Here is a 12,224-nt window from a genome sequence, read left to right on the forward strand (position 1 = left end):
TTGAGTCTATGTGGATAGGTCTCTATCAGCTTTGCATATCTGGACACTGCAATTTTTCCCCATTCTTCTTTACAAAACTGCTGAAGCTCTGTCAGATTGCATGGGGAGTGTGAGTGAACAGCCCTTTTCAAGTCCAGCCATAAATTCTCAATTGGATTGAAGTCCGGACTCTGACATGGCCATTCTAGGACATTAACTTTGTTGTTTTTAAGCCATTCCTATGTAGCTTTGGCTTTATGGTTGGGGTCATTGTCTTGCTGGAAAACAAATCTTCTCCAAAGTCACAGTTCTCTTGCAGACTGCATCAGGTTTTCCTCCCAAGATTTTCCTGTATCTTCTGCATTCATTTTAACCTCTACCTTCACAAGTCTTCCAGGGCCTGCTGTAGTGAAGCATTCCTGTAGCATGATGCAGCCATCGCTATGTTTCATGATGGGGATGGTATGTTTTTGATTATGTGCAGTGTTTAGTCTAATGGCCAAAAGCTCAATTTTGGTTTCATCATACCATAGAATCTTCTTCTAGCTGAGTTTGGAGTCTCCCACGGGCCTTCTGGCAAACTCTAACCAAGATTTCATGTGAGTTTTCTTTCGCCCAACAGTGGCTTTCTCTTTGCTATTCTCCCATAAAGCTGTGACTGGTGAATCACCCTGACAACAGTTGTTATTTGCAATCTCTGCCATCTCAGTCACTGAAGCTTGTAACTCCTCCAGAGTTGTCATTAGGTTTCTGGGTAACCTCCCTCACTAGTCCCCTTCTTGCATAGTCACTCAGTTTTTGAGGACTACCTGCTCTAGGCAGGTTTACAACTGTACCATATTCTTTCCATTGCTTTGTGATTGACTTAACTATACTCCAAGGGATATTGAGTGACGGAAATTTTCTTGTATCCATCTCCTAACTTGTGCTTTTCAATAACCTTTTCACAGAGCTGCTTGGAATGTTCTTTTGTCTTCATAGTGTAGTTTTTGCGAGGATACTGATTCACCAGCAATTGGACCTTCCAGATACAGGTGTATTTTTACTACAATCAATTGAAACAACTCAGTTAGTCCAGATTGGGAGCAGCATCTCCAACACCATCACACTGAGTATGGGGGTCCCCCAGGGCTGTGTGCTCAGTCCACTGCTGTTCACTCTGCTGACCCACGACTGTGCTGCAAAACACAGCTCGAAACGCATCATCAAGTTTGCCGATGACAAAACCGTGGTGGGTCTCATCAGCAAGAACGACGAGTCAGCTTACAGAGAGGAGGTGCAGCGGCTAACGGACTGGTGCAGAGCTAACAACCTGTCCCTGAATGTGAACAAAACAAAAGAGATGGTTGTTGACTTCAGAAGGGCACGGAGCGACCACTCCCCACTGAACATCAACGGTCCTCAGTAGAGATCGTTAAGAGCACCAGATTTCTTGTGTTCACCTGGCGGAGAATCTCACCTGGTCCCTCAACCCCAGCTCTATAGCAAAGAAAGCCCAGCAGCATCTCTACTTACTGCGAAGGCTGAGGAAAGTCCATCTCCCACCCCCCCCATCCTCATCACATTCTATAGGGGTTGCATTGGGAGTATTCTGAGCAGCTGCATCACTGACTGGTTCAGAAATTGCATCATCTCAGATCGCAAGACCCTGCAGCGGATAGTGAGGTCAGCTGAGAAGATCGTCGGGGTCTCTCTTTCTGCCATCACGGACATTTACACTACATGCTGCATCCACAAAACAAACAGCATTATGAAGGACCCCACGCACCCCTCATACAATCTCTTCTCCCTCCTGCCCTCTGGGAAAAGGCCCCGAAGCATTCAGGCTGTCACGACCAGACTACGTAACAGTTTCTTCCCCCAAGCTATCAGACTCCTCAATAGTCAGAGCCTGGACTGACACCTCACTGCCCTATTGTCCTGTTTATTATTTATTGTAATGCCTGCACTGTTTTGTGCACTTTATGCAGTCCTGGGTAGGTCTGTAGTCTAGTGTAGTTTTTTTTTTCCTGTGTTTTTTTTTTACATAGTTCAGTCTAGTTTTGCACTGTGTCATGTAACACCATAGTCCTGAGAAAACGTCTCATTTTTACTATGTACTGTACCAGCAGGTCAGGTCAAGTCAAGTCAACTTTTATTGTCATTTCAACCATAACTACTGGTACAGTGCATAGTAAAAATGAGACAACGTTTTTCAGGACCATGGTGTTACATGACACAGTACAAAAAACTGGACTGAACTACATAATAAAAAAAAACACAGAGAAAGCTACACTAGACTACAAACCTACACTGGACTGCATAAAGTGCACAAAAACAGTGCAGGCATTACAATAAATAATAAACAGGACAGTAGGGCAAGGTGTCAGTCCAGGCTTCGGGTATTGAGGAGTCTGATAGCTTGGGGGAAGAAACTGTTACATAGTCTGGCTGTGAGAGCCCGAATGCTTCGGAGCCTTTTCCCAGACGGCAAGAGGGAGAAGAGATTGTATGAGGGGTGCATGGGGTCCTTCATAATGCTGTTTGTTTTGTGGATGCAGCATGTAGTGTAAATGTCCGTGATGGCAGAAAGAGAGACCCCGACGATCTTCTCAGCTGACCTCACTATCCGCTGCAGGGTCTTGCGATCCGAGATGATGCAATTTCCGAACCAGGCAGTGATGCAGTTGCTCAGGATGCTGTCAATACAACCCCTGTAGAATGTGATGAGGATGGGGGGGGTGGGAGATGGACTTTCCTCAGCCTTCGCAAAAAGTAGAGACACTGCTGGGCTTTCTTTGCAATGGAGCCTGGTGTTGAGGGACCAGGTGAGATTCTCCATTAGGTGAGCACCAAGAAATTTGGTGCTGTTTACGATCTCTACTGAGGAGCAGTCGATCTTCAGCGGGGAGTGGTCGCTCCGTGCCCTCCTGAAGTCAACAACCATCTCTTTTGTTCACATTAAGAGACAGGTTGTTGGCTCTGCACCAGTCTGTTAGCTGTTGCACCTCCTCTCTGTAAGCTGACTCGTTGTTCTTGCTGATGAGACCCACCACGGTGGTGTCATCGGCGAACTTGATGATATGGTTCGAGCTGTGTGTTGCAGCACAAACATGGGTCAGCAGAGTGAACAGCAGTGGACTGAGCACGCAACCCTGGGGAGCCCCTGTGCTCAGTTTGATGGTGTTGGAGATGCTGCTCCCGATCCGGACTGACTGAGGTCTCCCAGTCAGGAAGTCTAGGATCCAGTTGCAGAGGGAGGTGTTCAGGCCCAGTAGGCTCAGCTTTCCAATCAGTTTCTGAGGGATGATTGTGTTGAATGCTGAACTGAAGTCTATGAACAGCATCCGAACGTATGTGTCTTTTTTGTCCAGGTGGGTTAGGGCCAGGTGGAGGGTGGTGGCAATGGCGTCATCTGTTGAGCGGTTGGGACGGTACACAAACTGCAGGGGGTCCAGTGAGGGGGGCAGCAGGATCTTGATATACCTCATGATGAGCCTCTCGAAACACTTCATGATGATGGATGTGAGTGCAACGGGACGTTAGTCATTTAGGCAGGACACTGAAGACTTCTTCAGCACGGGGACGATGGTGGTGGCCTTGAAGCACGTTGGAATGGTGGCGCTGCTCTGGGGGATGTTGAAGATGTCAGTGAGAACATCTGCTGGCTGGTCTGCACATCCTCTGAGCACTCTACAAGGGATGTTGTCTGGTCCAGCAGCCTTCCATGGGTTGACCCTGCACAGGGTTCTTCTCACATTGGCCATGGTGAGACACAGCACCTGGTCATTTGTAGGAGGGCTGGACTTCCTTGCCACCACGTCATTTTCTGCCTCAAACAGGGCATAGAAATTATTCAGCGCATTTGGGAGGGAGGCATCATCTGCACAGTCGGGTGATGTTGTCTTGTAATTGGTGATGTCCTGGATGCCCTTCCACATGCGCCACATGTCACCGCTGTCCTGGAAGTAACTGGATTAGCTGGGCATGTGCACGCTTTGCCCCTCTGATGACTCGGGACAGTTTGGCTCTTGCTGTTGTTAGAGCTGCCTTGTCGCCTGCTCTGAAGGCGGAGTCGCGGGACCTCAGCAGCGCACGCATCTCTGTGGTCATCCATGGCTTCTGGTTAGCGTGTATAGTGATGGTCTTGGACAGAGTAACATCATCAATGCACTTGCTGATGTAGCTGGTCACTGATGCTGTGTACTCCTTTAAATTGGTAGAGTCGCCATCGGTTGCAACCTCCCTGAACATATGCCAGTCAGTGTGCTCAAAGCAGTCTTGAAGAGCAGAGATGGCTCCTGCTGGCCAGGTTTTCACCTGCTTCTGAACTGGTCTGAAGCACCTGAAGAGCGGCCTGTATGCTGGGATTAGCATAACAGAGATGTGGTCTGAGTAACCGAGGTGGGGGCGGGGCTCTGCCCGGTACGTGTCGGGGATGTTTGTGTAAATCAGGTCCAACGCGTTCTCCCCTCTTGTTGCAAAGTCCACGTACTGATGGAATTTGAGGAGCACTGACTTAAGATTCGCGTGGTTAACAGACCATCAGGGTGTGTGTTCTGCAGTTCACTAATAGCCCCGTACAGTTCACAGAGCACCTCCTTAGCATTAGCACTGGGGGAAATGTAGACACCAAATATAAGGACAGAGGTGAATTCCCGCAGCAAATAAAATGGTCTGCATCCAACTGCCACAAACTCCACTAGCGATGAGCAGTGTCTGGAAACCAGCACAGAGTTCTTACACCATTCCGTGTCGATGTAAACACTCAAGCCACCACTGCGAGCTTTACCGGAGACAGCTGCATCTCTGTCCGAACGAAACAAAGCTAGCCCATCTAGCTGGATGGCAGTGTCCGAAATCCCACCAGTGAGCCATGTCTTTGTGAAGACATACACGGAGCAAACTCTGTACTCCCGCCGAGTATTACGTTGGAGTCGGTTGTAGTCCATTTTATTGTCCAGGGAGTGGACATTGGAGAGCAGAATGGACGGGAGAGCCAGCCGGCTACGGTTTGCTTTTAGCCTGGCACAGACCCCTGCCCATTTGCCTCACTTCTGCTTCCTCGCACATTGCTTTTGACATCTCCATCTCCGGCTCCCAGCATCAGGCAAGTCCGAGGAATGTAGGCCTGTTCCCCTCAGCAGGCCAACATCGCGTAATTCAGCCAGCAGATTTTTGTGAAGGTTTGTTTTTGGATGATCTCTGTATTGTAGTAGTATCTGGCGATGGTAGATAGCCACTCTGTTATCCATGTGCCCTAATCGAAAATTGTGTATCAAACTTAAAATAGAAAATTAAATTAAAGTAACACCAGGTCTGAAAGGCCGCTGCTGCCGTGCCGCGCCACCTCATGCGAATACCATTTATGGTCCAGTTATGGTCGAAATGACAATAAAAGTGACTTGACTGCACACAGATGATCTCCATTGAAGTAGATATGTGACTTACAAAACCAGTTGGCTGTAGCAGTGATTATTTAGTGTGTCATATTAAAAGGGATGAATACTTATGCAATCAATTATTTTGCACTTTATAATTAATTTAGATCACTTTGTACAGATCTGTTTTCACTTTGATACGAGAGTTTTTTCCTGTTGATCAGTATAAATAAAAAGGCAAATTAGATCCACTGATTCAGTGTTGTAAAACAAGCAAGACATGAAAACTTCCAAATTGGTTGGGGGGGGGGGTGTGGTGTGAGTACTTTTTATAGGCATTGTGTAGTAGTGTAGGTCTCTGTTAGTCTCGATGGACCATGGATTTGCGCCTTGGAAAGTTTCCAGGGCACAAGCCTGGGCAAGGCTTTTTTTAATGGAAAACTGGCAGTTGCCCAAGCTGCAAGTCTCCCCTCTCCACACCACCAATGTTGTCCAAGGGAAGGGCATTAGGACCCATACAGCTTGGCACCGCTGTCATCACAGAGTTAAGTGGTTAAGTGCCTTGCTCAAGGACACACGCAGCCTCAGCCAAGGCTCGAATTAGCAACCTTCAGATCACTAGATGAATGCCTTAACCACTTGGCCACGCGCCAACACATAGGCACTGTATATACCGTGGGGTCTGCAGATTCTTCCATAGGTGGAACAAGTATGTGTGGTGGATGGGTACTTTGTAAACTGAACCTCTGTGTTTCCCATACATGGCCGAAAGGTTCTGAACAATAACCTAACATTTACCTGGAGTTTGTAAGAATGTTGTATTCCTCTGTAAAGGCTTTGAGCCCACCTTTTCCTCTCTGTACCTGGTAATCCCTTTCTATGGCAGAACTTGAAATAAACACTGCTTTGGAAGTTTGGAGTTGAAGTTGGAGGATTTTGGAGAGGTAACATAAGTATTAGCTTTCTCATGCCTTGCGATGACAGTTGTTAGTGATCTCAGGTCTCAATAGTTTTTGCTGGAGCAAGTTCCCAAGTGTTATTCTCCTCTGGACAACCCACCTTTTTTTTGTATGTTCTTAGTAGTAAGTAACTATCTTCTGAAGCAGACAGAAACAAATCGCAGATTATAGAGCTGAAGTGGATTGTACAGTGTTAAACAATGCTGTCCATGCTGACATTTCCATCCTTCTGCATGTCCTACACTTGCCTACATTAAGTACGTATTCTTCTCTGCTTTGTCTTTCTTAAACATAGTGGTTGTAGCTGACTTCACCATCTCCTCTGGCAGTGAATGCCAGATGTAAGCTACTTTCTGTATAGATTAAAGAAAAACTCAAATCCCCTTCAAATCTTTTATCTCTCACCTTAAATCTATGCCTTCGTTTGTTGATACTCCTGCCCTCTCACTATAGTCTTTTATCAAGCAAGTGAGAATAGTGGGTGATTATAAACACAAACAGCAAAATAAAGATTGTAGCAGGCATAAAATATTAGGGATGATGTTGAAATAGCATTAATGTTTTCAAAACAAGAACTAGTATTTTAGGAAGTATACATCTTTTGAACAATTTAGGCATTATAGTTTTCCTTCACTGAATTTGAATTTATTGAACAGAAATTATGGGATGGTAAGTTATTGAAAGCTTATTTATGCCACAGGTGACAAAGTTAACATTTTTGGTAATTTATTTTTTTCCTCTTATTTACATTGAAAATGGATCTTGAGGCCATACTTGTTTCCTGGAGATTATGCTGGTGAAGCTTGCCAAATGGTTGTGAAATATATTTAGCCCTGAAGTATTTATGAATTTATAACTTTTGTAAATTGTAATGTGACAAAATGGAACCTGTATAATCCCAGAGTGCTTTGCTAATTTGCTGATGTAGTTGGATAAGAAGTTTGCCAGAGTATGTGATTTAGAGCAGGGCGTGCTTTGACATTTCATGACCAAAAGCAGAATAACAGGATGCAGCTGTTGGGTGGGGGGAGGGGGGGGGCGGGGGGTGAGAGAGAAGCCTTAAAGACAATCAGGCTCATTCAAGGCAAATGCGAGATAAGATAGGAATGCATTTAAGGAATTGAATGACCTCAAAGACATGAAGTTGATGAATTACTGGACTCTATAAACATATAAAATGACCTGTTTTGAACTGTAAGATTGAAGCTACCTACTGATGATTTAATGTACAGAGGTGGTCTTCCCTTGCAAGTCATAAACACGTTTATAATCTGATCCACTCTGAGTTTGTTATATCTGTTACTGTGTATTTAGAAGATCTAGTTGAGTGGTACACACCACTGTACACCGTGTGGAGGAGCAGCATGGCCCTGAAGTTTGTGTTTAACTGTACAGTGTGATCCACAACAGCTGCTGTTATTTTCATGTTTAATGAAGGTGACTATTGACTGTTTTGCAGTTTAAAATCTGCACCTGTGTTAACTCAGTTCCCCACATGGAACATGATATGCTGTAACAAGATCCTTGTTATCTTACTATGATAGTTAATCCACTGATCTCCAGGTCGCGGATCTTTACTGCAAAGCTGTGTATTTTTTTTTAGTTTAACCTTTAAGACTACCCCAAAATAGCAAAAAAATGAATGAACTCTTCTAAAACACAGTGGGAATGATTGTGAATAAATGAGCAACAATAGTTTGAGGATTTACTAGAAATGTTAATGTTTGACCTTCTTCACTCTGATTCCTGGCTCACGTGTTTCATGAAAATAGTTACCATAGTGATGTTTGTACTTGCAGCTGGCATGGGATGGAGATCGCACCTGAATTGGTAACTGCAGCTTTACCCAATTCAAAGCAAGAGGAGAAACCAATGGCCCATGATAAAGTGAACGGCAAAGAAACAGGTAGCACATCCATGTGAGGTGTACTCGTCTTAGTCTTTTCACACTGTTATAACTATATTGTGCAGTTTAAGGAGTAGCAGCAGACTGGGGAATTGAAACAAGGCAGGTCAGTGTATAGCACTTAAGCTTTTATTTTGCCATCATTACAAATCCTTATGAATGGATTTCAGACAGGGTGGTTTCAGAACCTGGAGGAAAACTTCATTTTAGGAAGTTACATGCACTTCTTACCTTTATTCCTTTGGATGGCTTAATCATCGTGGAGTCCTACTGTTAATGACACTTAGAAAGGAAGCAGTTTTCCAATGTGAGGCGTGCATTTAGTTTGGCACATTAGCTTGAGAGCAACTCAGCAGCCTTCTAGATGTGGCTAAAGGAAATGTTTGCCTTTCAATAACTTTTTTTTGTAAAAAGTAACATTGTGGTAATCACTGTACGTTTCATCATAGACAGTGCAGCACAAGAACAGGCCATCCCCATCCCCATCACCTCATGGTTGCGCTAACCATGGTCCCAATGTAAACTAATTCCATCTGCACATGGTTGATATCCCTCCATTCCCTGCCAGTTCACATGTCTGTCAAGATGCCTTGTAAATGTTAGTATCATATCTGCTTCCACCACTTCCCCTGTAGCACATTCCAGCCACCTACCACTCTGTAAAATAAAAAGCTTACACATTTCCTTTAAACTTTTCTCACTCACCTTAAAGCTATGGTACTTGGGGGGGGGGGGGGGGGGGAGACTATCTACCCTATGCTCCCATAATTTATATATTTCTAAGGTGTTCCCTCTGGTCCTCTTGAGAAAACAATCCAAGTTTATGCAACCTGCAACCTCTCCTTGTAGTTAATGCAACACTTAGTGAACCTTCTCTGCACTCTCTCCATAGCCTCCACATCTTCCTGTAGTGTGACCATTCTGCACAAGCTACACCAAATGTGGCTTAACCAAGGTTTTATACAGCTGCAACTTGACTTCCTATTTCAGTGCCCTGTCTAGTGAAGACAAGAATGCTATATTCCTTCTTTACTACCTTACCTACTTATCTCTCGCTTTCAGGGAGCCATGAGGTTGCACCCAAAATCCTCTGTCAGTGCTCCTTAGGATCCTGTCATTTACAGTGTACTTTCCTCTTGCATTTAACCTCCCACAAAGCATCTGTGCATTATAATACTCCTTTCCCATGGTGTCTCACTGTTGGGAGTGTCACAGGTCGAATGAGTGTACTCATTATACTGTTTATATTGGATGCACTCAGTTCACCTATTTGATAATTTCCTGATTTATTTTTTCTCATTTAACTTGGTCAAAAATAAGAGGAGAAGATGTTGGGAAATCAATAAAGGCCTGCATAGGACTGTGGACATGGAATTGATTTTAAAATAGATATTTTCATAGAACATAGAAATCTACAGCACATTACAGGCCCTTCGGCCCACAATGTTGTGCCGACCATGTAACTTACTCTAGAAGTTGCCTAGAATTTCCCTACCACATAGCCCTCTATTTTTCTAAGCTCCATGTACCTATCTAAGAGTTTCTTAAAAGACCCTATTGTATCCGCCTCTACCACCTTCGCTGGCAGTGCATTCCACACACCCACCACTCTGTGAAAAACTTACCTCTGACATCCCCCTTATATCTACTTCTAAGCACCTTAAAACTATGCCCTCTCATGTTAACTATTTCAGCCCTGGGGAAAAGCCTCTGGCTATCTACATGATCAATGCCTCTCATCATCTTTTACACCTCTATCAGGTCACCTCTCATCCCCTTTCATGGGCTATTTTTGTTGTATATGGCCATATCAGTGTACATTTTGGCATTCAAATTAAATGAATATTCATTACAACTGCTTTTCAGCTCATTGATATTCTAATTATTTGGGTTTGTAAAGACCAGTTCCTCAAAACCTAGAATTATGTTCACAGCGCCAACCATATGTCCAGTAGCTTTGAAATGTTGCGCCATGCACCTTTTTAAATAATCCCACCAAGATTGAGAAGAGCTGAGGTGATCGGAAAAGGTCTTTACACTGTGCTTCCATTTTATCCTCCACCTCCAATACCCCACCCTTAGTTAAAAAAAGTAATATTCTAGTAGGTGGATCTGTAAGGGAGGAGGCTGTTCCTTCAGACCACATAATCAGATTATTCAATTTTTTTGTTGCTTTATTTTTGTACTTTATTTCCTATATCGATTTCCCCACAATGAAAAATGCTGACTTAATATAAATTCTTTATTTTACAAGTTTGAACCTATGCCCAGTTACGCAACACATTATTCCAAATTTTCTACTTGTTTTTTTTTAACCATAGAACATTACAGCACAGAAACAGGCCTTTTGGCCCTTCTTGGCTGTGCTGAACCATTTTTCTGCCTAGTCCCACTGACCTGCACCTGGCCCATATCCTTCCGTACACCTCTCATCCACGTACCTGTCCAAGTTTTTCTTAAATGTTAAAAGTGAGCCTGCATTTACCACTTCATGTGGCAGCTCATTCCACACTCCCACCACTCTCTGTGTGAAGAAGCCCCCCCAATGTTCCCTCTAAACTTTTCCCCTTTCACCCTTAACCCATGTCCTCTTGTTTTTTTCTCCGCCAGCCTCAGTAAAAAAAAGCCTGCTTGCTGAAAAGCTATTTACTTCCATTTCAAACATCATCAGTCTGCAGAGAGGAAAAATGTTTCATCATTTCTCCTGAAAATGCACTGCTGTAAAGCAATGACTTGCCTGTTTAAATAATGTACTTAAACCAAAGTTAACCTGATGTCAGAGCCTTCTGTCTCTGGTTCTGCTCTGAGCCAGACCGCACCTTATTTAACACAGTACATGTTTGTATTGTTTGAACAAGTTGAGTGTTTCAATCCATCAAAAGCCATCAGGTCCTTTAACCATTCGAATTCAGAGTACACAAATTACTTTATTTTTCTAAATACAAGAAATTCTGCAGATGCTGGAAATCCAGAGCAACACACACAAAATGCTGGAGGAACTCAGCCGTCAGGCGACATCCATGTTTTGGGCCGAGACCCTTCATCGTCATTTTTCTTCCCAGTTGGAGTGATTTTCCCTTGATGTTAATAAAGGTGTTTTTCTGACAATTAAATGTTCTGTTCCTCACTCTTTTCTCACGCAAGCAGTAAATGTGAGAGAGAATAAAAGTAATCAGATCTTGTTTTCTGATTTTTTGGTTACTTAGCTGGGAAAAAGTTTGAATGTGGTCATCTGGAAAACATGTTAGAGTGCTCTGACGAACTTGAGGTACTGAAAATTTACCAGCGGAAGTAGAACTCTGGAGCAAGAGGAATTAGGGCAGAAGCTTAGATAGGCATGTCAGGAGGGACAATAAACTACCCATTTTGAAACACAGCTTTTTTAGGAGTTCTTAGTATTTTTATCTTTTTGAAACTTATATAAGAAATCTATATGTTAACATTTAAAGTAGCTGTATCAGCCTCATTTTGTTCTTTTCACATGTAGCCACTATAAATGAACAGCAGAAGGCAGTGATAGAAGCATTCCAGCATGCGTGGAAGGGATACAAACAGTACGCCTGGGGTCACGATGAACTGAAGCCGATTTCTAAGTCTTACAGTGAATGGTTTGGCTTGGGATTGACACTAATTGATGCCCTGGACACAATGTGGATTTTAGGCTTAAAACAAGGTGAGATCCGTGAATTGTGTAACCTAGGTGTCATTTTCCTTTGGTGTAAGATGGAGATTGCAGACACCAAATCTTTTAGATAGCAGGGTACTTTTGTTTTTTCTAGTTGGAAAATGACATTGATACTAATTAATATCAAATGACCTTAAGACATTTGTGATTTTGATGAGAGGATGTGTTTCACATTTAGTCAATGAAAACTACAGCACAGGAACAGGCCCTTGTGCCCATCTAGTCCATGCTAAACCATTTAAACTGCCTAGTCCCATTGACTTGCACCAGGACCATAGCCCTCCATGCCTCTCCTATCCAAACTTCTCTGAAACATTGAAACCACTTGCGCTGGC

The 12,224-nt window shown here is 43.6% G+C and overlaps 1 protein-coding gene across 3 annotated transcripts in view; it reads left to right on the top strand.

Annotated features, from left to right (window-relative positions):
* The window catches only part of LOC140730961 (endoplasmic reticulum mannosyl-oligosaccharide 1,2-alpha-mannosidase-like), an 83,592-nt gene that overhangs the window by 32,440 nt on the left and 38,928 nt on the right, over positions 1–12,224 (top strand). For all 3 annotated transcript variants that reach the window (XM_073052072.1, XM_073052074.1, XM_073052073.1), the window contains exons 7-8: positions 8,098–8,204; positions 11,692–11,877. In XM_073052072.1, the coding sequence (XP_072908173.1) occupies positions 8,098–8,204; positions 11,692–11,877 (293 nt within the window). The remainder of the gene's footprint in view (positions 1–8,097; positions 8,205–11,691; positions 11,878–12,224) is intronic.

The sequence above is a fragment of the Hemitrygon akajei genome, chromosome 7, assembly GCF_048418815.1.
Source record: "Hemitrygon akajei chromosome 7, sHemAka1.3, whole genome shotgun sequence".
In the NCBI taxonomy this organism is placed as follows: Eukaryota; Metazoa; Chordata; class Chondrichthyes; order Myliobatiformes; family Dasyatidae; genus Hemitrygon; species Hemitrygon akajei.